Consider the following 24,392-nt stretch of genomic DNA (forward strand, 5'->3'; position numbering starts at 1 on the left):
TTGAGATCCCGCTTTATCACTACCCTAAGGAGTCTCAAAGCGACTAACATTCTCCTTTCCCTTCCTCCCTCACAACAAACACTCTGTGAGGTGAGTGGGGCTGAGAGACTTCAGAGAAGTGTGACTGGCCCAAGGTCACCCAGCAGCTGCAGGTGGAGGAGCGGGGAAGTGAACCTGGTTCACCAGATTACGAGTCCACCACTCTTAACTACTACACCACACTAGCTATGATCCTGTGGGAGGGGCCATCTCGCTACAGAAAGGCAATGCCCCACTTTGCACTCTGCCTTGTTATAATGCTAATTTTTCACCAGTGGTGTCTATCTGCAAGTTAATCACACCCGCTCTGGTATTAATCAGGGCTCCGCCTATTAATGGGACACAGTTCCTGCTGTCTCTTGCATTGCTGTGGGTTTTTTTTAAAAGAGGCATTTCTACATAGGCAGCTCCTGGCACCTTTCCACGCTTTGAAGAGGGCGGATATGTTCTGTCCATTCGATACATCACTATGCACATTAAATACATGCCTCTCTTTAAAAAGAAAAAGAGAATAGTGCTAAGGAAATCTGCATAGATGGTGCTACTACTCTTCTCCTTCTAACGGTTTTCTGTGCTCTCAGATGGCAGGAACCAGTGCATGCTCTGGTTATCTCCCGCTTGGACTACTGCAGGCGTGGGCAACCTAAGGCCCAGGGGCTGGATGCGACCCAATCGCCTTCTCAATCCGGCCTGCGGGTGGTCCGGGAATCAGCGTGTTTCTACATGAGTAGAATGTGTCCTTTTATTTAAAATGCATCTCTGGGTTATTTGTGGGGCATAGGAATTCATTCATAATTTTTTTCAAAATATAGTCCGGCCCCCCACAAGATCTGAGGGACGGTGGACCGGCCTACGGCTGAAAAAGTTTGCTGACCCCTGGACTACCGCAATGCGCTCTACTTGGGGCTACCTTTGAAGGTGACCAGGAAACTACAACTAATCCAGAATGCGGCAGCTAGACTGGTGACTGGGAGTGGCCGCCGAGACCACGTAACACCGGTCTTGAAAGACCTACATTGGCTCCCAGTACGTTTCTGGGCACAATTCAAAGTGTTGTGCTAACCTTTAAAGCCCTAAACAGCCTCTGCCCAGTATACCTGAAGGAGCGTCTCCACCCCCATCATTCAACCCAGACACTGAGGTCCAGCTCTGAGGGCCTTCTGGTGGTTCCCTCCCTGTGAGAAGTGAAGTTACAGGGAACCAGGCAGAGGGCCTTCTCGGTAGTGGCACCTGCCCTGTGGAACGCCCTCCCATCTGATGTCAATGAAATAAACAACTATCTGACTTTTAGAAGACATCTGAAGGCAGCCCTGTTTAGGGAAAATTTTAATATTTGATGCATTATTGTATTTTAATATTTTGCTGGAATATTACCCATTCCATTGCCCATGGAAAGCACAACAGAACTTTGACTGGCTAATGGCATCTGATGCCCTGTCAACTGCCAAGCAGTTGTCAATCCACATTTTACCTGTGCATTTCCCCATCACTTTCCTTCCTGCATAAAGTTCAATCTGGCACAGCGGAGTGGGTTTCAAATCTACTTTATCTGCACAACTTGAATTTACTAGTATGTGATTTAATCCTACTGGCAAAAGAGCAACAGTCTGCTAGCAGTGAGCTCTGGACCATAAAAGCTTATGTTACAGTTTACTCCTTTTTTAAAAAACAAGGTTTATAAATAAATAAATACGTAAATTCCTCCTCAGAAGCACGATTCAGAGGGGATGTTCTGTTTGGCTGTCTATTTCAGATTTGAAAATAATGAACCTAGAAGACAAATTAACTAAACAGTAGAACAGTTTTTCCTCAAGGTGCCAGCAGACTCATTCTGTTTTTACCACAAAAAGACGATGGCAGCTTATGATTATTTTTAATCATTTAACAAGACCCAACAAATCCTTGAGTGTTTTTGGAAGAGCAGATGAGTAAAACCACTGGTCTGTTTGTTTTTTAATCATTTTGGAAATTATTTGTTTAAACATCTGTGGAACTCTGGAGCACAATGACACCCCCAAGAGCAGTGATTGTTTCCCATAGAGATAATTCTCCCATCCCTATGGGTTTACTCAGAACTAGGAAACTTCCTCTGAGCTCAGTGAGACTTGTTCTCAGATTTAAGGGTGCACAGCACTGTAGCCCAAGAGGTTTAGCTGAGCATGGTTTCCCCCCAGTCACAGAACCTAATTCATTGCAGCGAGGCTTGTGTAGGATCATTTTCCAGCAGATTCTGATCCACCTGCTGGGCCAGCCCTGAAACACTCACAGGATGTGGCAAGCAGAGCTGAGAACAGCCAAGAGAGTTTGGCGGTAAGCAGGCCTTACCTTTGTGACTTCAATTCTGTACTGCTGCTCTGTCTTTGTGGTCGCCTGGGGCGAGACTGTGAAGAGAAAGAGAGCACAACATTTATGCTATATGGTAATTTATGGACCTAATAGGTATCTAAAGCCATTTGCACATAACAAAATATGTAATTTTATCAAAGTAATTGTTGAACTGAAATACAATTAAAGAAGAAGTATATTAATAATGCAATACAATTAAGAAGAAGTGAAATAATTATTAAGCTCTAACTTAAAACGATTGGGGGCCCATTCCTTACATCATAGGAGCCTACACAACACAAAACACTGTTGCTGGATGTAGGTTTTATTTTATTTGTTTTTTTATCTTATATTTTGGGAATGTACACCCAGGTTTTTTCTTTTAATTTTTAATTTTTTTGTGTAATTTTTAATTTTCTAAGCTATAGCTTAGGGATGTGGGTGGCACTGTGAGTTAAACCACAGAGTCTAGGACTTGCCGATCAGAAGGTTGGCGGTTCGAATCCCCATGACGGTGTAAGCGCCCGTTGCTCGGTCCCTGCTCCTACCAACCTAGCAGTTCGAAAGCACATCAAAGTGCAAGTAGATAAATAGGTACCACTCTGGCGGGAAGGTAAACGGCGTTTCCGTGCGCTGCTCTGGTTCGCCAGAAGTGGCTTAGTCATGCTGGCCACATGACCTGGAAGCTGTACGCCGGCTCCCTCGGCCAATAAAGCGAGATGAGCTCCGCAACTCCTGAGTTGTCCGCGACTGGACCTAACGGTCAGGGGTCCCTTTACCTTTAAGCTATAGCTTGTTTAGCTTATATGTAAATCCGGCACTGGACACACACCTGTAAGGGTTCTGATCCCCTTGTCCAGAACAAAATGTCCTGGTGATTAGAGGCCCTTTCTCCATGATTCAAAACTACATATTCCCCACTCTAGTGTAAGGTGAGGCATGGATTCAGCTGGAGACTCTCAGGACAACCAGGCTGCTTTCTCCATTAGTAATACTACTACTACTACTACTACTACTACTACTAATTTGTTATTTATACCCCACCCATCTGGCTGGGTTTCCCCAGCCACTCTGGGTGGCTCCCAACAGAATAATAATAATAATAAAGTGATAAAACATCAAACATTAAAAACCTCCCTAAACATTAGGCATCACCCTTGGCAATCCTTAACACTGGATGTGTCTTTACTGCCAACAAACCCGCTTTCAGTCATTCCCTCTCACCAGGGAATTGTTGATCTGCAAGGAGAGCTAAGGATCTCCAACAGAGAATATCTGAGCACTCTCAACAAACTACAATTTCCAGTATTCTTTAGCAGAAGACATGGCAATTAAATAGTACACAGTGCCCATATGTGTTGTGCAATTAATTCAGCCAAATTTTCTATCCCGTCTTTCGGCTTTGCATATTGTAACTTATTTTTCGGTACAAATGTGAACTCAACTCTCACGATTACAGTGCTGCTCTCTACATTTGACACAAGAAGCACAGTCACAAGTAGACTTTTGAATGCAAGGGGATATTAGGAGGTAAGACCCACTGAACCTATAAGGGCTTCCTTCTGAATTAACATATTTAGGAGCTAGCCGTACATGGGAGCCTTAAGGTAGCATTTTTTAAAAAATCCTCTGCCCCTATTTCTTTACTTATTTACTCCCAATTTATTTATTCCTTAACTTTTGCATACTGATGCCTTTTGCATATAAATGCATGCAAGCAAGCAAGCAACACATTCACATACAAGCCAGACACAGGCAAAACTTGCAGAACATTTCTATAAACAGTGGGAGCTGCACTACTCTGGTCCTTTTCTTATGTTAGAGCATGGGTCAGCAAACTAAGGTCCGCGGGCCGGATCAGGCCCAATTGCCAACTGGATCCGGCCCATGGACGGTCCAGGAATCGCCGCATGGATCGCCAGCGCGTACGTTCTTTCCCTCTCCCTCACACGGCGGTGGCAGCGGCGGCGACTCCTCCCTCCCGGTTTCTCCTCGCCCTGCCTAGAGGAGGAAGGGTGCTGGGCTTTGTTGGTGATAGTAGCAGCAGCGCTCGAGTGACCGCCATTTAAAGCAGCCCCTCTCCAGAGCCCTTTCGCGCACTGCTCATCGTGCCGCCGCCGCCAGCCCCTGACGCTGGCAAGACACAGGTAAGCAGCCACCGGGCTCGTGGTGCTTTTGCATCATTTTGTTTTTTCAAATATAGTCTGGCCCCCCACAAGGTCTGAAGGACAGTGGACCGGCTCCCTGCTGAAAAAGTTTGCTGACCCCTGTGTTAGAGGTGAGCAACCTGAGCCTGCCAGATATTGCTCGACCATTGGGCCATACTGACTGGGGCTGGTGGGAGTTGGAATTCACAGATTCTGCCTGTTGTGTTGTTGATGCAACTGGCTTGTGACTATCAGACAAGCTGTTGCACTGATCTCCTGCAGAGGGACATCCGTGACTCCACATTTGCACAGAGTGCACGCAAGCAAGTGTTAAGGCTGCCCATTTGCACCAATGCAGATACAGTGGTACCTTGGGTTAAGTACTTAATTCATTCTGGGGGTCCGTTCTTAACCTGAAACTGTTCTTAACCTGAGGCACCACTTTAGCTAATGGGGTCTCCCACTGCTGATGTGCGATTTCTGTTCATGCTGAAGCAAAGTTCTTAACCTGAGGTACTATTTCTGGGTTAGCGGAGTCTGTAACCTGAAGTGTCTGTAACCTGAAACGTCTGTAACCCAAGGTATCATTGTACACTCTTGGGGAAATCCTCTTCCGGGTGCCCCCTGACCTGGTTCCTCTTCTTTTCCTCGCATGTTGTTTTAGGTGAGGGATAGGGAAACTATGACCTTTCAAGATTCCCAGTTCCCATCAGCTCCTGTCAACTGCCAGGGATGATGGAAGCTACAGTCCAACACTATCTCAGGGTGGCGGCGGCGGTGCAGGCTCCCCACCCATTTTCAATTACTCATTTCCCCCCTTACCTTCCCAAAGTGCTGGGTGATGGGCAACCGGCTTTGCAAGCTTTCAGACTGCCTATTCCTGGTGGGCATGATGGGGTCGGAGATAAAGTCACAGTTCGAGGAATGTCCTCGCTGTCGATGAGGGCCTGTACTGGAATCCTAGAGAGGACAAGATTATTCTGAGCATAAGCTTTGCTTCCCATCCTGACCAGTGCCGGATTTATGTATAAGCTAAACAAGCTATAGCTTAGGGCCCCACTCTCTTGGCGCCCCCAAAAAAATTTAAAGGAAAAAGAAACTGGATGTACATTTCCAAAATATAAGATAATAAACAAATAAAATAAAACCTACGTACAGCAACAGTGTTTTGTGTTGTGTAGGCTCCTATGATGTAAGTCATGGGCCCCGCCTGTTAGCCTGTTCCCTAAAATATCACTGGTTTGCTCATTTCTATAGATAGTGTGTGCCTACATTCTAATTACTTTGATAAAATACCGTATTTTTCCCTCTATAAGACGCACCAGACCACAAGACGCACCTAGTTTTTGGAGGAGGAAAACAAGAAAAAAAATATTCTGAATCTCAAAAGCCAGGACTGCAAGAGGGATCGCTGCGCAGTGAAAGCAGCAATCCCTCTTGCTGTTCTGGCTTCTGGGATAGCTGCGCAGCCTTCATTCGCTCCATAAGACGCACACACATTCCCCCTTACTTTTTAGGAGGGGAAAAGTGAGTCTTATAGAGCAAAAAATACGGTACATATTTTGTTATGTGCAAATGGCTTTAGATACCTATTAGGTCCATAAATTACCATATAGCATATATTCAATGCAAAAAACAGTCATGCCCCCCGCCTGATAGCCTGCTCCCTAAAATATCACTGGTTTGCTCATTTCTATATATAGGGTGCCTACATTCTGCTATTTATAATTATTAGTAGTTTGCATCATATATTTACACCTATTATTATTTCATGGTATAGCAAATTTCTAGAAACTAGATTATGAGTCTTTGTAAATTGTGTTTCTAAAGGAACTTCTGTTATTGCCAAATGCCAATGTGTTTGCAGTTTGTTATGAATAAAAAATCATTTTAAGTTAGAGCTTAATAATGATTTCACTATTAATAGACTTCTTCTTAATTCAGTTCAACAATTACTTTGACAAAATTCATATTTTGTTATGTGCGAATGGCTTTAGAAACCCATTAGGTCCATAGATTACCATATAGCATATATTCAACACAAAAAACAGCGACAATTTGTTGTTGACAAAGGACAGCTGGACATATAAAGTGCCCCATTACCTTTAGTAGCTTAGGGCCTCATCCAACCTAAATCCGGCCCTGATCCAGACCACACACCAGCTAGCTTGTCAAAGAAGAAGCTAACTGGAGAGGCTGCAATAGTTAGGGTTGCCATATGTCCGGAATTTCCCGGACGTATCTGGAATACTGCAGTCAGAAGCGACGTCCGGGCGGAAATTGCTAAAAATGTCCAGAAAAATCCGGATGTATGGCAACCCATGTCAGCAGTGTCATTTTGGGCAATTTACCTTAAAAATAGCTCAAAAACTTCATTTGAACAGCCTTGTGTATAAAGAGGAGTTTGGATCTGATATCCCGCTTTATCACTACCCGAAGGAGTCTCAAAGCGGTTAACATTCTCCTTTCCCTTCCTCCCCCACAACAAACACTCTGTGGGGTGAGTGGGGCTGAGAGACTTCAGAGAAGTGTGACTAGCCCAAGGTCACCCAGCAGCTGCATGTGGAGGAGCGGAGACGCGAACCCGGTTCCCCAGAATACGAGTCCACTGCTCTTAACCACTACACCACCCTGGCTCCCCTTCTGGCAGAGGGTATTTACAGAAATAAGCTATATTACAGGTCAATATATGGAATGTACCCCGAGTTTAAGATTGTTAACTGTTTTTAAAGAAGGGCAATTGGACCTTGGTTACTTTGCTTTGAGTAGCAGCATGTCTACCAGCAGCACAGAATTGGAACGGAATTATAAAATTATTTGGCATAGCATAGAGAAAATTATGGCATGGCATAGAGAAAGTGGATAGAGAAAAGTATCTTCCCTGCCCCTGGCAACACAGTATTGGAAGATTCAGGACACATAAAAGATAATAATAATAATAATATTTATTATTTATACCTCGCCCACCTGGCTGGGTTTTCCCTGCCACTCTGGGCGACTCCCAACCAAAAATTAAAAGCACAATACAGCATTAAACATTAAAAACATCCCTAAACAGGGCTGCCTTCAAGTGTCTTTTAAAAGATAGTTACTTATTGCCTTGACATCTGAGGGGAGGGCGTTCCAGAAGGCGGGCGCCACTACCGAGAAGGCCCTGTGCCTGGTTCCCTGTAACCTCACTTCTCACAAGGCCCTTGGTGCTGGACCTCAGTGTCCGGGCTGGACGATGGGGGTGGAGACGCTCCTTCAGGTATACAGGACCACGGCCACTTAGTACTTATTCACGCAGCGCTTAGTCAGGGACGTACAAAGGGGGAGGCAGGCCGCCCTGGGCATCACTTGGGGGGTGACAAGATGACCCACTGCCCCCCCAGCTGTAGAGTGGATGAGTGCGCACACACCGTTAGTATGGGCGCCGCTTGTGTGGCGCCGTACGGGCTGCCGCTCTCTCACGCTGTCTGTATGGGCGTCCATAAGGCTGCCTCTCATGCGCCATCAGGCGTGTTAAGTTGTGGGCGAACATATCAGACGACACAGCGATTCTTCAAACAGCTCTTGTTTATTCACAGGCCAGAACAGAACTGAACTGAAGGGCTCAGCCGGCCTGCTTAGATAGAGCTCCACTACAACGCAACAGTAACAGCTTTCTGAACCCATCACTTTCAATTCCTTATTTGCATATGTGGACCTGAGTGAAAACTATCTACAGTATCCCCCTGCTGGCCCAGGGTGAGAACTTCAGTACATAACAGAGCGGTTCGTCTCATAACAGAGAGGGTTCCTCTGCCACTGTGCATAGTTAATCTATGGAACTCCCACAGGAGGCAGTGATGGTTACCCACCCCAATGGCTTTCAAAGAGGATTAGACAAATTCCTGGAGGTGAGGGCTATCGATGACTACCAGTCATGATGACTATGTTATGCCTCTACAGTTGGAGGCATTAATGCTGCTGAACATCAGTTGCTGGAAACCACAAGAAGGGAGAGTGTTGCTCTTATTGCGCTTGCGGGTTTCCAACAAACACCTGGCTGGCCAAGGTGAAAACATGGTGCCAGACTAGGTAGAGCATCGGCCTGATCCAATAGGCTGTTCTTCTGTTCGTAAAACATTCAATCATATTTAAAAACAATTTTCACCCAGGTGTTGGAAAAGGTTATTTATGTATGCCACAACGCAGCTCGTGTTTTGTTAGCCCAAAAATGGAAAACAAGAGAAGTCCCAACTAAATAACTTAACTTAAATTGATGGAACTTAACTTAAATTGATGGAATATGCTTAGCTTAAATTGATGGTAACTTAAATTGATGGAATATGCTTAGCTTGCAGACCTAACAAATAGAACAAGAGAACAAAAAGAACATAGGTTTAAAGAAGATTAGAAAGTGTTTATTGAATATATGGGGGAAATTGTGTTTATTTGAAAACATGGGCAGCATTAAGATAAATTCCACAGTGTAAATAAGTTTTGATGGATGTAATAATGGAATACTCTATGGTTCAGTTTATATAAAATACAAAGGGATTTATGTTGTGCAAAATGAACCATGGAAAGAGAGGAAGGGAAGTCAATGACCCAAAATTTTTGAATTTTATTGATATTGATGCTGCATTTTATGTTGTATTCTATGCTGTTTTATGGGACGCGGGTGGCGCTGTGGGTAAAACCACAGAGCCTAGGACTTGCCGATCGTCAGGTCGGCGGTTCGAATCCCCGTGGCGGGGTGCGCTCCCGTTGCTCGGTCCCAGCGCCTGCCAACCTAGCAGTTCGAAAGCACCCCCGGGTGCAAGTAGATAAATAGGGACCGCTTACTAGCGGGAAGGTAAACAGCGTTTCCGTGTGCTGCGCTGGCTCACCAGATGCAGCTTGTCACGCTGGCCACGTGACCCGGAAGTGTCTCCGGACAGCGCTGGCCCCCGGCCTCTTAAGCGAGATGGGCGCGCAACCCCAGAGTCAGACGCGACTGGCCCATACGGGCAGGGGTACCTTTACCTTTACCTTATGCTGTTTTATGCTGTTTTCAAGTTGCATTTTAATCAATGTTTTAAATTTTTTGCTGTTAGCCGCCCTGAGCCCAGTTTTTAAACTGGGAAGGTATAAATAAATAAAAATATTATTATTATTATTATTATTATTATTATTATTATTATTATTAATATTTTAAGGTTGTTTAAGTGAATATTCTAACATGTAAAACAGAAATTTAATACAAAAATTAAACTCTAAAAGCAATTTTCAATTGGGTTTTAAACAAATGCAAAAACAAGAGCCACTGAACACTCACCCAGCAGTATATTACCTTTAATCATTTTAAGGAAGAAGTCTGGAGTGGCTTACCTTTTCCATCAGACGGCTTCGCATATTCTTCAGCCGCATTTTGGCATGGCCCTTGGCCTAGACAAAACACGGAGTGGTTGTGAGGAGATATGCAGCATTCCAAACAGAGGGTTTGGGCCAAAGCTAGTCTTTCTCAGAGGAGACCCACTGACAGGGCTGGCCTGCCCATGAGAAGGGCTGAGGTAGCCACCATCTTGTGCCAGAATCCCATGGGGCAGGGCCCCCACAGGCCCCTTGCCTACCCTTGCAGAAGTGAGGAGAAATGATGGCAGCAGATTCCAGTGAGATTGGGATGACCCTGGAAAGCAGGACTCCAGCGCAGGGGCAGTGTTAGGGGGCGGCTGCACCTTCCTGTTTCGCCTATTGGCCCTGCCCATTGACAATAATAGACACAACTAACTCAAGGTTCTACTCTGAGTAGAACTTAGTTCAATACTTCCCAGAATTTCAAGGACAAAGAAAATAGATCAGTCGATTGAAATGTGTAGCTTCTCAAAGCTGCACACACACACAGGATGAGCATGAGGTTTAGGGTGTAAAAAAAGAGCCATTTTGTGCAGTCTTCAGCACTGCATCCAAGTAGTTGGAATTTGCAAAACCCTCACTGCAACTACAGCCGTACCTTGGTTTTTGAACAGCTTAGTTCTCGAACATTTTGGCTCCTGAACACCGCAAACCCAGAAGTGACTGTTCCGGTTTGTGAACTATTTTGGGAAGCCGAACGTCCGATGGGGGCTTCCGATTGGCTGCAGGAGCTTCCTGCAGTCAATCAGAAGCCGCACTTTGGTTTCCGAACATTTTGGAAGTTGAACGGACTTCCGGAATGGATTCCGTTTGACTTCCAAGGTACGGCTGTACTTAAAAGCACATTCAAAGCACATTTCCCCCCTGAAAGAATTCTGGGCAACGTAGTTTGTTAAGGATTGCTGGGAACTGAGGGGATGATCATCAAATTTGCAGGTGACACCAAACTGGGTAGCTAATGCTGCAGAAGACACAACCAGGATTAAAATAACCTTAACAGACTGGAGAACTGGGACAAAACAAACAGAATGAAATTCAATAGGGTTCATAAGGTTCTACACTGAGGAAGAACCAGATGCACAAATATAAGATAGGGAACCTGGATTACTAGCAGTGCAGGTGACAAATCTGGGGTCTTGTGGACCACAAGCTTTAACATGAGTCAACAGTGTGATGTGGTAGCAAAAGAAAGCTAATGCTGTTCTAGGCTGCATCAACAGAAGTCTAGCGTCCAGATCAAGGGAAGTAATAGTATCACTCTACTCTGCCTTGGTCAGACAACACCTGGAGTCTTGTGTCCCGTTCTAGGTGCCACAATTTAAGAAGGATATTGACAACCTGGAACGTGTGCAGAGGAGGGCAACTAAGATGATCAAGGGTCTGGAAACTAATCCTTATGAGGAACAGTTGAGGGAGTTGGGGATGTTTACCCTAGAAAAGAGGGGATATGATAGCCATCTTCAAATATCTAACGGGCTGTCACATGTGTTGCAGGAATTTATGTATAGGTTGGGGGGTTTGCCCCTCCAGCAGATATCATGCACATGCAGCCCACTACCAAAATCAGCGCAATCACTTTTGTGACTTCTGTGATTTGTCCCCACAAAACATTGCATCACAGTTTCTTCCTACCTATTCAAAGGGCCTCTGCTGCACAATACCAAATGTAACAATTCACTGATAAATGTGTCTATGTACTGGCTTACTGGGAAAACTTCAGAAATTAATATAGACATGTGAGCTCAGCTACTCAGCAGCCCCGCTGCCTGAGTGATAATCCCTGGCATCCTGATACCTGAGTGCCAGACAGGTAGCCATTCCAGAAATAACAAACCCAGATGAAGACAAAAGGGTGTGATTAACTTGGCTGGGAAACAGGGAAATGTAAATATCTTTTTTTGTTACACTTGATGGGTGTTTGGTGGAGGGCAAGGGGAACCATGGGGCAGGGTCCAGGGTGCTCAGATTACTGCCACCAGACCTCCCCTTTCATGATGTAACCGTGATGCATGAGTGATGTAGTTTGGGGGGGTGTAACATGGGGATTAGCAGCTAATAAAAGTTTGGGGGCTCTTTTGTTCGGGGCTTCCATCTTGTTCCACCTTGTGGCAGGTGGGAGTCCTGTTGCGACAGTCTTCAATAAAGACCAAACCTACTGGCTGCTGTTTTGCTCTGGTATTCCTGGCTGGTGTCCTTGTTTTTTGTCCAAGGGAACCCTCAGATTTCTCCGCTAACACATGGAAGATGGAGCAAGCTTGTTTTCTCTTGCTCTGGAGGCTAGGACCCGAACCAATGGCTTCAAGTTACAAGAAAGGAGATTCTGACTAGATACTGTATCAGGAAAAACTTTTTCTGACAGTAAGAGCTGTTCAACAGTGGAACGGACTCCCTCGAGAGGTTGTGGACTTTCCTTCGTTGGGGATTTTTAAGCAGAGATTGGATGGCCCTCTGTCATGGACGCTTGAGTTGAGATTCCTGCATTGCAAGAACCAGATGACCCTGAGGGTCTTTTCTAACTCTACAAGTATGTGATTCTATGGGAAAAAGATGCCTTACATATTGATATGCATTCTTGACAGCTGGATTGGCCTTGTTTTTCATGGTACTTATCAGGGCTCCTCCACCTTTCTAAGGAGAGAGAGAGAGAGAGAGAGAGAGAGAGAGAGAGAGAGAGAGAGAGGTGAAGCTTAGGCACACATCTATTCGGAACAACACACTCAAAAAACACTAGTGGGCAAGGATGCTATGCAAGGGAGCTTGATTTAATTCCCGGCCATTGGGACAATAATTTGATGTGCAAGGAGGAAGCAAGTCCCCTGCCCTGTGTGTGTCGGCTTGTGCAGACTACAGTCCATAAAAGCTGATTCATTAAATTTGTTACAGCCACAAGACTTTTTGCTGCCACACACCATAGCAGCTACTTCTCTGGACATCATCTTTGTTACAATCCTTAAAAGCAAAAGTCTCGAAGATAACAGAAACCACTGGGTTAAAGCTGACCAAAAGTCCAGAGGTAGCATTATTATCAATTTACCACGGGGTGGAAGTTTCGCAGGCTGTGAAGGACTTGCTCACAAATTTATTGACAGCTATACGAATTATGATAGCTAGGAAGTGGAAGGGGCAAGCAGAATATAAAATGGAAGACATGTGGGATATAGCTAGTCATGATAAATTAACATGTGTGATTAAGGTAAGACGGGGAATATGCAGGAGAAAGGATTTCGAGGAGATGTGGAGAGTGTTTGTAGAATTTGTACTGTTAAAATGGAAAGGGGTCAAACCATCGCAAGAGGTGTTGAATTTTTTGGAGGTTGGATAGTTACAATGGAATGGTCTCAGTGGTGGGGTGCACATTTTTATTCTTATTTATTTATGATTATTACTTTGTCAAAATAATAACAATAACAAAAACAAAAACAGCAAGAATCTTGTAAAGTAGGTCACTACTGTTACCTCCATACTGCAGATTGGGGTGTGTGCGTGCTGATGTTGAGAGATTCATGCTCTGACTCTTAGCTATTAAATTTCACCAGCCACATCAAGGACCAAAACACAGAGCTCGGAGAATCCAGGAGGCCTGTGTTCACCCTGTCCTGCCTGGTGGATTGGCAGAATTGCACCACTGCTTTCTCGGCTCCAGACCCTGCTCCAATTGTGATTCTCTGTGGCCAGCCCCCTCTCCCGTGCAATGGTCAGATCCTGACCTCTCCCACTCTGCTACACTTAATGGTGGCTCATGGTTGGGTGAATTCTACTCATTGCATGGGACGCGGGTGGCTCTGTGGTCTAAACCACTGAGTCTCTTGGGCTTTCCGATCGGAAGGTTGGAGGCTTGAATCTGCACCATGGGGTGAGCTCCCGTTGCTCTGTCCCAGCTCCTGCCAAGCTAGCAGTTCGAAAGCACACCAGTGCAAGTAGATAAATAAATACAGGTGCAGTGGGAAGGTAAATGGTGTTTCTGTGCACCCTGGTTTCCGTCACAGTGTTCCGTTGCGTCAGAAGCGGTTTAGTCATGCTGGTCACATAACCCAGAAAGATGTCTGTGGACAAACATCGGCTCCCTCGGCCTGAAAGCGAGATGAGCGCCACACCCCAGAGTCACCTTCGACTGGACTGAACCGTCCAGGGGTCCTTTACCTTTTTTTTACCCACTCACTGCAAGGTCAAGGGACCCAGACATCTAGAGCTGGGCTTGGATCTGGAAGCCAAGGGTTCAAGTCCCACATCTGCCACAAGTGGCCTTGGGCAAACCCCTTTCTTAGGTTTTCTTCCTCAACAGCACAAGCATGTTTATGGCCATGCTGTTAATAACCACAGCAAAATTTATTTGTAGCCTCTCTCAAGATAAAAATACAAAACCAAACCTCCCTGAAGTCAAGTCACATTTTTAAAAGGATGAGAATAAAAGGTGCTGAAGAGCTTTACATGTTTGTGTGGTATTATTCTGAGTCGAATGTTATTTATCACTGTTTTGGTTCCATTGTTATTCTATCTTTATTTATTCCTAGTGTAGTCTTTCACGAGGGACGTGGGTGGCGCTGTGGGTTAAACCACAGAAACTAGGACTTGCCAATCAGAAGATCAGCGGTTCAAATCCCCGTGACGGGATGAGCTCCCGTTCCTCGGTCCCTGCTCCTGCCCACCTAGCAGTTTGAAAGCACATCAAAGTGCAAGTAGATAAATAGGTACCGCTCCGGCGGGAAGGTAAATGGCGTTTCTGTGCACTGCTCTGGTTCGCCAGAAGTGGCTTAGTCATGTTGGCCACATGACCCGGAAGCTGTACGCTGGCTCCCTTGGCCAATAAAGCGAGATGAGCGCCGCAACCCCAGAGTCAGCCACGACTGGACCTAATGGGGGTCCCTTTACCTTTACCTTTAGTCTTTCACAATACTTTATGGTGGATGCATTTTTAATCAAATGTCCTAATTTTATAATTTCATGCTTATGTTATGTAAGCTGCTTTCTGGGGGCTTGTCCCTAAAAGACAGCCTAGAAAAGACCTCAGTGCAAACAAAACAAGTAGCTGTGAGGAAAAGAGATAACAAGGTAAAAGAAGATGGATGGAGCTTCTTTCATTTACCTTTAAGTTCTCCACCCATAGCTGATAGGAATGCATGCTACCTGGGGAGGAAAGAGAGTACAGGTGAGCGTCCCTGAGGGGATTGACTTTGCCTTCACAGAGATTTGAACTGTATATTCAGAGTAACTCCTTACATCTGGCCATCAGTGTACAAAGGACCCACATCCTGTGAAGAACTGGACGCAGAAGGCAGCTCTGAACACATTCCCTACACAAAAAGGCTCCTGAATGTAGGGGGAAATGTGTGGGTGGGTGATGGTGTGGAAACGGCATGGGATTCCCACAAACTGATCTACTTACTTATTTTATTGAAATTCTATGCTGCTTGAAGGGGGCGGGGGAGAACCTCAAAGCCGTTTCAAAAAAAAAGATAAAACAATATACTTATCGCTAAAAATGTACGACCGTAATTTAAAACATACAGAAGATTAAAAATAGGGTTGCCATATTTCAAAAAGTTGTTCAGCTTTCTTTGGAAAATTTTTGAGCTTTTTTGGGGGGTGGGGTGGGGCCAAGTTGTTGAGCTTTCCTTAGGTTTTGAGCAATCTTTAAGGCAAATTGCCAAAAGCGACACTGCCGACGTGGGTTGCCAAACAGATTTTCATGGACATTTAAGCAACATTTTTCCAACTATGTACAGAAAATTCTGGCCCTATGGCAACCCTACCTTAAAATCACAATAAAATAAGACTGAAGCAAATTATAACTCCTATAGACTTTCCAAACATCTGAGTAGGCTTGTCTGGGGCAACCCAGCCAGATGGGCAGAGTATAAATAATAAAATTATTATCATTATTATTATTAAATAAGAATGTATTCAGCAGGCACCGGAAGGAATACCGTAAAGGTGCCTGCTTGATTTCAATAGGCAGGGAGTTCCAGAGTTTATATATCATTGGAAAGTGTTGCTAACCACACCTTCCCTAAGGCTGTATCCAATTAAGTTACACTCATGGGAGACCCACAGACATTAATGGACCTAAGCGAGTCATGTCCATTGCTTTCTATCAGTCTACTCTATGTCAGAGGAACTGGTTACTAATGTGGAAGCATCCTACAATCTCAGGAGTCTCCCAGTAAATTCTTGCTGAGACTTTGTTGTTGTCAAAGCTTCACCATCACCCCACAAAGAGAGGGGTGTTGAGGAGGCCATACGACCTAGGGCTGTGGCTTGGTGGATCGCTGGCAGATCCGTTTCCATGTTATCAGCCGAAGAGCAAAAACAAGCGAGGTTCTGCCCTACCTGGGGACAGGCTTCTGTTGATCTCCTGCTCAAAGAGGTCAGAGAAGTCTTCCCCTGCATTCAGCTTCTCCAGGCGGTCATCTACGAACTGGTGGAGTTGAGGTTGGGTGCAGCGTTGGGGAGAGAAACAAAGGAAGTCATTAGAAAATATGCAGGAAGAAGTCATCTTCCATGGGAGAAGGAAGCACGCACAGCGTCAGCAACCGGTACACACAAAGGAAGAGGAGAACAGTCAAATGCCTTTTGCCTGTCGATTTGATAGCGGTGCTTAAATTGCAGGAAATCATCTTGTTTGGAAGACCTGCTTGGGTTTCTCCATCAGCCCATACCTGCTTGAAGAGCTGCAGGTGCACAGCCCGCTGGAGGAAAGCCTGCATGGCACTGGAGCCTTGTTGCAAGAAGGTGTCTTTGCAGAAGGAGATGGGCTCTCCCTGCAGAGAGAAGAGAGAGAAGTTGGGAGGTAATAGTCAGTGTGGCTGGAGGGTGGGAGAGAGAGACCCTTGCAAGCAATATAGGTTAAGGTTACCAGATCTTTTTCAATGAATCTGCGGACACTTTAATTAATTAATTAAATACGACATGTTCAGGACTTTGCTGCTGCTGCTGCTATGGCGGTGGCAGAGGGGCCGCTGCCACCTTGACCTCAACCACCACATTTCCCCTTCCTCTGAGGCTTCTATCTCCTTTCTCTATGAGCCTGGGCAGCCCCTGAGTTGTTGGTTCTTCAGTGGTGGTGGTGGGGAAGCGGTGTGCGGTGGGTCAGGCATGGAAGGCAGAGAAGGAGGACCGAGAGCGGTGGCAGCGAGGCTCGGGCAGCACGATGCCTCCCTTCCCATCGGAGCAGCCCCAATCCCATTCCTACTTGATTGCAAGCAGGAGGGGGCTGGGATCCCTCAGTTGGGAAGAGAGGCTTCCCGTTGCCAAACTGAGAGATCCCTGCCCCGTCCTGTGAAGCCTCCCTTCGCAGCTGAGAGATCCCCGCCCCGCTCCTGCTTGCACACAAGTAGGAGTTGGGAGGCGGTTCTGATAGGCAGCATGAAGCCTCCCTTCGCAGCTTAGTTGCCGGGGTCAGGGAAGGTGGAGGCAGCCCGGAAGCTGCATCTTAGAGCCCCTGCATCACCATCATATGGGGACTTCTGAGCAGCTCCTGAAGCCAGCCAGAGCCAACTGCTCCGGGCTGCTGAGACTGCCACTGCTGCGTTTCCCAGGGACATTAGATGAAATCCAGGGACGTTCTGGGGATGGAATTTGTCCGGGGACTTATTCGCAAATCCGGGGACTGTCCCTGGGGACGTCTGGTAACCCTAATATAGGTATGCATAGTAAGTGTTCACATGCAATAAGGAGAAGTTGCTTCCAGGCAGCCTGTTTACTGAGCATTCATCATGATTTCTTTGCACAAACTTTGAACCAAGAGGAGCCCAGCTACTCACCGGGTTGCAAACGAGAGCCTCGCGGTAGCTGCCAAACAGTAGGGCCTGTGCCCTAAGGAAAGCTCGGGCAACTCCATCCCCAGTAGTCGCCGTCTGTTTCTTCAACTGGAACTTCAACAGAGAGACCTGTGAGGAGAGAGGAGGAGGGTTACAGGCTCTTCTTTGACCAGGGGGTCCTTCCACAAATCGCAAGAGGGTGTCTCAACCACAATTTATACCCAGAAGTCCCAACCAAGTGCCAGGGCCCTGTCATATGTCCCACTGCCATAGGGTTGCCATATTTCAAAAAGTAAGAAGAAGAAGAAGTCCCAGCAAAGGAAGAATGGATACAAAAACTTGTGGAATATGCAGAAATGGCGAAACTTACCAGAATAATTAAGAAATCAAACTTTTTTTAAAATAAAAGAATGGAAATGGTTTATGGAATGTTTACAGATAAGTTGCAAACAGATAAAAACACTAACAGGATTACTGTAATAACCTGCAGTTACATAAGGGTATATATTTAAAGAAGATAAAAAGATGAGTAAATTAAGTGAATTTGGATCTGCATAAGATATTAAAAATAAATTTAAGGAATTGCAGGGAGAGGGGGAAGGGAGTCAAGTTTTAAAATGTCAAGATGATTGTAAAATCAGGGGAATGTGAAAATCACTGCCATAGGAGTTTCCATTGGGAGGAATGCAGGGCAGAGCCTTTTGTGTGGCAGCACCCTGGTCACAGAATTCTCTCCCTAGGGAGGTTGGTCTGGGGAGGTCAAGTAGGCCATAACCCTGATAGCTTTTCTGTAGGCAGTAAAAAACACTGTTACGCTACTTGGCTCTTTGTGGTTTTAAGATTGAAGAATTTAACTCTGAGACAAAGGAAGCTGTATCAGATTGGTCCAATTTCCAGAAACCACAGGAAGGGAAGTGTGTTTTTGTGCTCAGCACCTGTTTGTGGGCTTTCTGTGGGTCTCTGGCTGGCCAATGTGAGAACAGCATGCTGGACAATTGTTCCTGTTATAGGTAAAGGTAAAGGGACGCCTGACCGTTAGGTCCAGTCGTGGCTGACTCTGGGGTTGCGGTGCTCAACTCGCTTTGTTGGCCGAGGGAGCTGGCGTGCAGCTTCCGGGTCATGTGGCCAGCATGACTAAGCCGCTTCTGGCGAACCAGAGCAGTGCATGGAAATGCCATTTACCTTCCTGTTGGAGTGGTACCTATTTATCTACTTGCACTTTGATGTGCTTTCGAACTGCTAGGTTGGCAGGAGCTGGGACCAAACAATGGGAGCTCACCCTGTTGCGGGGCCCCGAACCGCCGACCTTCCGATCGGCAAGTCCAAATGGCACAGTGGTTTAAACCACAGCACCACCCACATCCCTTAGGACGGTATAGAAGGCAGTATAAAAACACTTTTATAAATACAAAAAGAAATATCCTATCCCCCATGCCAATGCTAGGTCTGTGATTTTGGGCGACATAGACAAAATGGAAGTTGTGACACTGTTGGGGTCATGGGATATTTGGCAGTCTTGAGTGCCAGCTTGTCATTTTCTGGTTAGCATTTCATAGTGTTTTATTTTCTACCTTTCTCAAGGTGGAAATGACATAAATGAGAAGAGACACAACTAAAAACACACCAGTTCCATGTAAATATTTTGCCCTATTAAAAACAGCGCTGAATTTGAAAACTTAAAACCACTCTTCTGCTGATCAGCTACACTGGGAGACCCCAAAATTTAAGAAAGGGAGAGAAAAATGTATATTGCCTCCTCTTTCCAACCATTCATAATTTTATAAACTTCTGGCATGTTCCCTCTTGCATATATTCCCCACCTAAACTAAACGCAAACAAAAACTTTAGTCTTTCTTCATATGAAAGTACACCATACATATGTAATTTTACTTTCTTTTTCTATTCCTTTATCCCACCTGACAATATTTTTTATGAGATGAACACCCAAAAGCTGTACATGCGGCTACACCATAGAATTATGTAATGGCATTTTTGCTTTCTGTTCTCATTTATCTGAAGGGAGAGGCCACACACACACATAAAATGAGCTGAAATTCTGTTTCCTGTTTATGCCAAATTAGTCATTGCAGAAAGAATATTTGAGGGTAGATACACAAATCGTGCTCTTGGCATTCAAATATGACTAACATGGCACTGGAGGATATGATATCAGTTGCATGCAAACAGCAGGTTCAAAAATAGACACTCTCTCAATTTATGTAGGGCGAGATTAAAATAAGTTGTGTGCACAGAACAAGGTCCACTCAGGGTTCTCCAAATCTTCTCTGGAGAGTTGGGAAACCCCCAGAACAGCTTTAGGGGGCATACAGTGGAGGCGAGAGGGAGAAATTCCCACTGTGCAGGCAGACCTCATTTCCCATGTTCATACTCAATGTAGCACTATGTTGAATGCCAGCCCACAATGGTATTCAATTTAGTATTAGAATAGACCAGCTGACATTTATGAACATCACTAAAGGTTTATCCACATTTCCTCTCGTCCTGTCACTTCCCTTAGGGAAAACTGCTCTTTTGCGCTCAATCAGAGCAAACAGCAATTTGGGTTTTTCATGGATTGCCATTTGTTCCGATTTAGAGCTAAAGAGCAAGTAGTCCCTGGGAAAGGATCAGGGCAAGGAGAGTCATGTTTTCTAGGCACATGACAATCATAAGTGTGGACGAGTCTTAAGTTAGGCCCATTGATTTTAATAAGTGTATTTTTTGTAAAAGCCACTGTATGGGAGTTACGTGGCAGTCATTAGGAGTTTATGACCTTCATCTGTATGGAATGTATCTGAGAAAGCTCAAAACCTGAACTGTTTTTATGAATCGTATTTGGAAGTTAGAGAGTTAAGGAACATTACTAGGCAAAAAAATGAACTCTCTCTCAAATAGCTCAACTCCCTCTATCAGAACATAGAAGAAAACGGCAATTTTCACACATTGGCAGAATATCCCAAGAGTTTATGCAGGGCCATTTCCCATCTTCCAGTTCTGCTAATACATTTTCAGCTGATATATTTTCAGAAAAGAAGATGGGGCAGCAATGAATCAGTTGCTTTAAAGTGAAAGTTCAGTACTGGAAGCTAAACTTTGCACACATAAAAAACAACTGTTAGAAGATAGCTGTGATAATTTGAGGCAGTGGGGAGGAAGAAGGGCTATTAGTGGGAGAAAAGAATAAAGGAAGGAAACCACGAAGGACCCAGGGTGTTCAGAAGGACATCAAAACTACCTGCGCTATAGTTTATTATTGTTATTTATTATCATCATCTTATGAAATCAATACTAACTACATCACTTGGGAGGTTTTCCAGGTCCTGGAAGGGCGATTCAAAGGTGTTGCTGTCAATGTTGAGAATGACGACATCTTCCAGGGCCTTGCTCCTCACTCTCTGGAGGAATCAAAGACAAAAGAGAGAAACTAAAAGAGAGGCACTGCTTGCTCCTCTATTCACTGCCTTTGGAAACCGCTGTCATGAATGTTAAACGTGACCCAGCTCCACCTGATCTCTCACCACTCTTGGGGAGGGATCCCTGGCTCACAGCACTGAGTTGTTCCTACAAACTGGGCATGATGTCTGCACTCTGCCTCCACAGTTCCAATTTCTGGACACCATGGGAGAGGAGAGTGTCTTGGTGCTTATGTTCTGCTTGCCGGTTTCCCACAAGCATGTGGTTGGCCACTGTGAGAACAGGATGCTGGACTAGATGGACCATTGGCCGGATCCAGCAGGCTATTCTTAGGTTCTAAGCATCATAGAAACAGAAGAGATGGGTTGGGCCAAAGGACTTATACTCAACCCACCAAGGCAGGACCACCTGCCTGCCTGCCACACACCAAGCCTCCATCGACCTAAGCCCAGGATCATGTCATCTGGACTGCACAAGCATGTTAGGATTTTTATCTATCCGAGCTGCTCCAGCGAGTGGTACTGTTGTACCATGTTTTTGTATGCATCATGTGAGTGTCTGAGAGAGTGTGAGGCAGGAAGTCTGAGTACTGTTGGAAGTTGGTTTGACTGAATGTGTTGCTGTTCTGTAAAGGTAAAGGGACCCCTAACCATTAGGTCCAGTCGTGGCCGACTCTGGGGTTGCGGCGCTCATCTCGCTTTATTGGCCGAGGGAGCCGGCGTACAGCTTCCGGGTCATGTGGCCAGCATGACTAAGCCGCTTCTGGCGAACCAGAGCAGCACACGGAAATGCCATTTACCTTCCCGCCAGAGTGGTACCTATTTATCTACTTGCACTTCATGCTTTTGAACTGCTAGGCTGGCAGGAGCTGGAACTGAGCAACGGGAGCTCACTCCGTTGCAGGGATTCGAACCACCGACCTGATCAGGAAGTCCTAGGCTCTGTGGTTTAACCCACAGTGCCACCCGCATCCCTTTGTTGCTGTTCCGTACAGGTGCTCAAAGAGCACAGACGTGCTGATGGAGTCTTTGTATTATAGACTGTAAATAAAGTAGTTTTAGAGCTACTGATTGATTCTTTCTTCTGCAATGATATGTCAGAAGACGAGTTGCTTCTCTCAGGAGAGAGGGGTCGCTTATCACCGGTCTCTCTGGACTGAGGGAGATTTACAGCCAGGGAAGACCACCGGAGAGATGCCCCGATGACTTGGGAAGTTGGCAGCCTTCCTGGGCGTGTTTCCAACAGTCCAGAGTGATGGAACTATTGACTGCCATCAAAGAAGAAGGCTGCAATCCTAGAGGTTTAGGCCCAGAATCCTTTGCAATGTCACTGGCAATGTCAGGCATGGCTTTTGAGTTGAGACTGAAGTACGGAACAAACAGACTTTGCTCAACAGTACCGAACAGCCCACACTACAAGTGACCACAAAATGGCAGCTGCCCTGGGTGTCGAGGCTCCATTAATGTTGACCAGAGCTTCTTCCCACCCACCCAACCACCCGTCCGTCCTCTTGCACCTATTCATGGAACATGTGGACTCCCCTACTCTTCGTTACATGGATGTTCTGTGCCTCTGGGGCCAGGGATTGCAGGACTCAGATGCAGGCTCACGAGAAGTGACCTGTGAGGCCAGGGGCAGAATGGATTGGCAAGCTCACCTCCATGAAGCTGGTGTGGATTCCTATGAGGTAGGGCATGGGGGCACTGTCGAGAAAAGGAAGGAAAGAAAGAAGAAAGTCAGAGCTGGTTCCAGATTTGGGTGGGCTCAGAGCCCCTGGCAGAACCGTCCAGATTGCACCCCCTAGCCATGGACAAATTAGCTCTTCTTTCCGCCTCTCCTCCATCCTCCACCCCCACCCAGATAAAGACCCCCTATTTAAAACCTTTTCTTATGAGGCAATAATCAATATTTTTATTTATAGACATATTTATGAACATATGCTTTAGCCGATTTTGCACCCCCCTTTCGTCTGTGCCCCTGGCGGGGGCCTTCCTCACCACCCCCTAGCTACGGCCCTAGGTGGGCTCCATTGAACCCTGCTTGACTTACTTTGCCCCTAGAGGGGGGGAAAGACATGACCTTGAGACAGTGGCGTAGCGTGGGTTGTCAGCACCCGGGGCAAGGCAAGTAATTTGCGCCCCCTAACCCGTGGATTTGCGCCCCCTAACCCATGGATTTGCCCTAACCCCAGATGTTGCGCCCGGTGCGGCCCGCCCCCCCTGCACCCCCCACGCTACGCCACTGCCTTGAGAACAGGGAAATGTCCTGTGGGGAGCCACACCCAGGCTCAAAAACAGATCAGATTGGTAAGGGCTTTCCAGGGAAAACAAATGTTACTTCTAGGCATTGCCTTTCATTTCCCACTCACTCACTCACACACAAATATGAAATTGATGTCTTTAAACACACCAAAGATTCCTGCTTCTAATGTGCATTGAAGTTCACAGCTCACATGTCTACCTTTGCAATGAATTAGGCACGAGGACCTCCTATATTCACCCCTAGGCCGTGGGAAGGGTCCTGGGAAGGATCCAAGCCTCCCCACAGCGGATGCCAGAGACAGGGAGGGGGGCAAGTCCAGGGGTGAGACTACAGGCAAAGACTTCTTTATCTATTGTTCGGCTCCACCTTTCTGTCCTTTGTCTATAACAGAGATGCTCCACTTTTCTGTCCTTTGTCTATAACAGAGACTTGATTTGAACTACAGCTTCCCAAATCACAGCAGCAGAGACTCAAATTGTCAGGATAAGAAACAGCAACTGGCTGCTGAGGGTCTATGCCTGGTGCCTGCCTTGTTCTCACTGTTGATTCATTGCAGACATCACTATTGCTGCCTGTTTATAGGCCATTTTCCCAGCAAACACCCCCCAAGTCAGATGGCAGGAACAGGGCTGGATTGAGGTTTGATGAGGCCCTAAGCTACAGAAGGCAATGTGGCCCTTTATATGTCCAGCTGTCCTTTGTCAACAACAAATTGTTGCTGCTTTTTGTGTTGAATATATGCTATATGGTAATTGATGGACTTAACAGATATCTAAAGCCATTTGTACATGTTGCCATACGACCAGTCCATGCAGAATGTAGGCACCCTATATACAAAAATGAGCAAACCAGTGATATTTTAGGGAGCAGGCTAGCAGGCGAGACCCATTACCTACATCATAGGAGCCTACACATCTCAAAACACTGTTGCTGCATGTAGGTTTTTATTTTATTTGTTTTTTATCTTATATTTTGGAAATGCACATCCAGGTTTTTTTCCCCTTGACATTTTTTGGGGGGCCCCACTTGGGGCCCTAAGCTATAGTTTGTTTAGCTTATATGTAAATCCGGCACTGTACAGGCAGGA

At 45.8% G+C, this 24,392-nt stretch overlaps 1 protein-coding gene across 2 annotated transcripts in view; it reads right to left on the reverse strand.

Annotated features, from left to right (window-relative positions):
* DENND1C (DENN domain containing 1C) overlaps positions 1 to 24,392 on the reverse strand; it is a 47,365-nt gene that overhangs the window by 2,653 nt on the left and 20,320 nt on the right. Inside the window, exons 12-21 of one of the 2 annotated variants that reach the window (XM_083593166.1) lie at positions 22,701 to 22,746; positions 20,923 to 21,024; positions 17,633 to 17,758; positions 16,529 to 16,630; positions 16,200 to 16,287; positions 14,956 to 14,996; positions 12,429 to 12,500; positions 9,849 to 9,905; positions 5,334 to 5,471; positions 2,365 to 2,420 (exon numbers count right to left, since the gene is read on the reverse strand). In XM_083593166.1, coding sequence (XP_083449292.1) covers positions 2,365 to 2,420; positions 5,334 to 5,471; positions 9,849 to 9,905; positions 12,429 to 12,500; positions 14,956 to 14,996; positions 16,200 to 16,287; positions 16,529 to 16,630; positions 17,633 to 17,758; positions 20,923 to 21,024; positions 22,701 to 22,746 — 828 coding nt within the window. The remainder of the gene's footprint in view (positions 1 to 2,364; positions 2,421 to 5,333; positions 5,472 to 9,848; positions 9,906 to 12,428; positions 12,501 to 14,955; positions 14,997 to 16,199; positions 16,288 to 16,528; positions 16,631 to 17,632; positions 17,759 to 20,922; positions 21,025 to 22,700; positions 22,747 to 24,392) is intronic. The other variant, XM_083593167.1, reaches the window with a different exon arrangement.

This window comes from Podarcis filfolensis (assembly GCF_964270895.1).
Source record: "Podarcis filfolensis genome assembly, chromosome: 17".
Lineage (NCBI taxonomy): Eukaryota > Metazoa > Chordata > Lepidosauria > Squamata > Lacertidae > Podarcis > Podarcis filfolensis.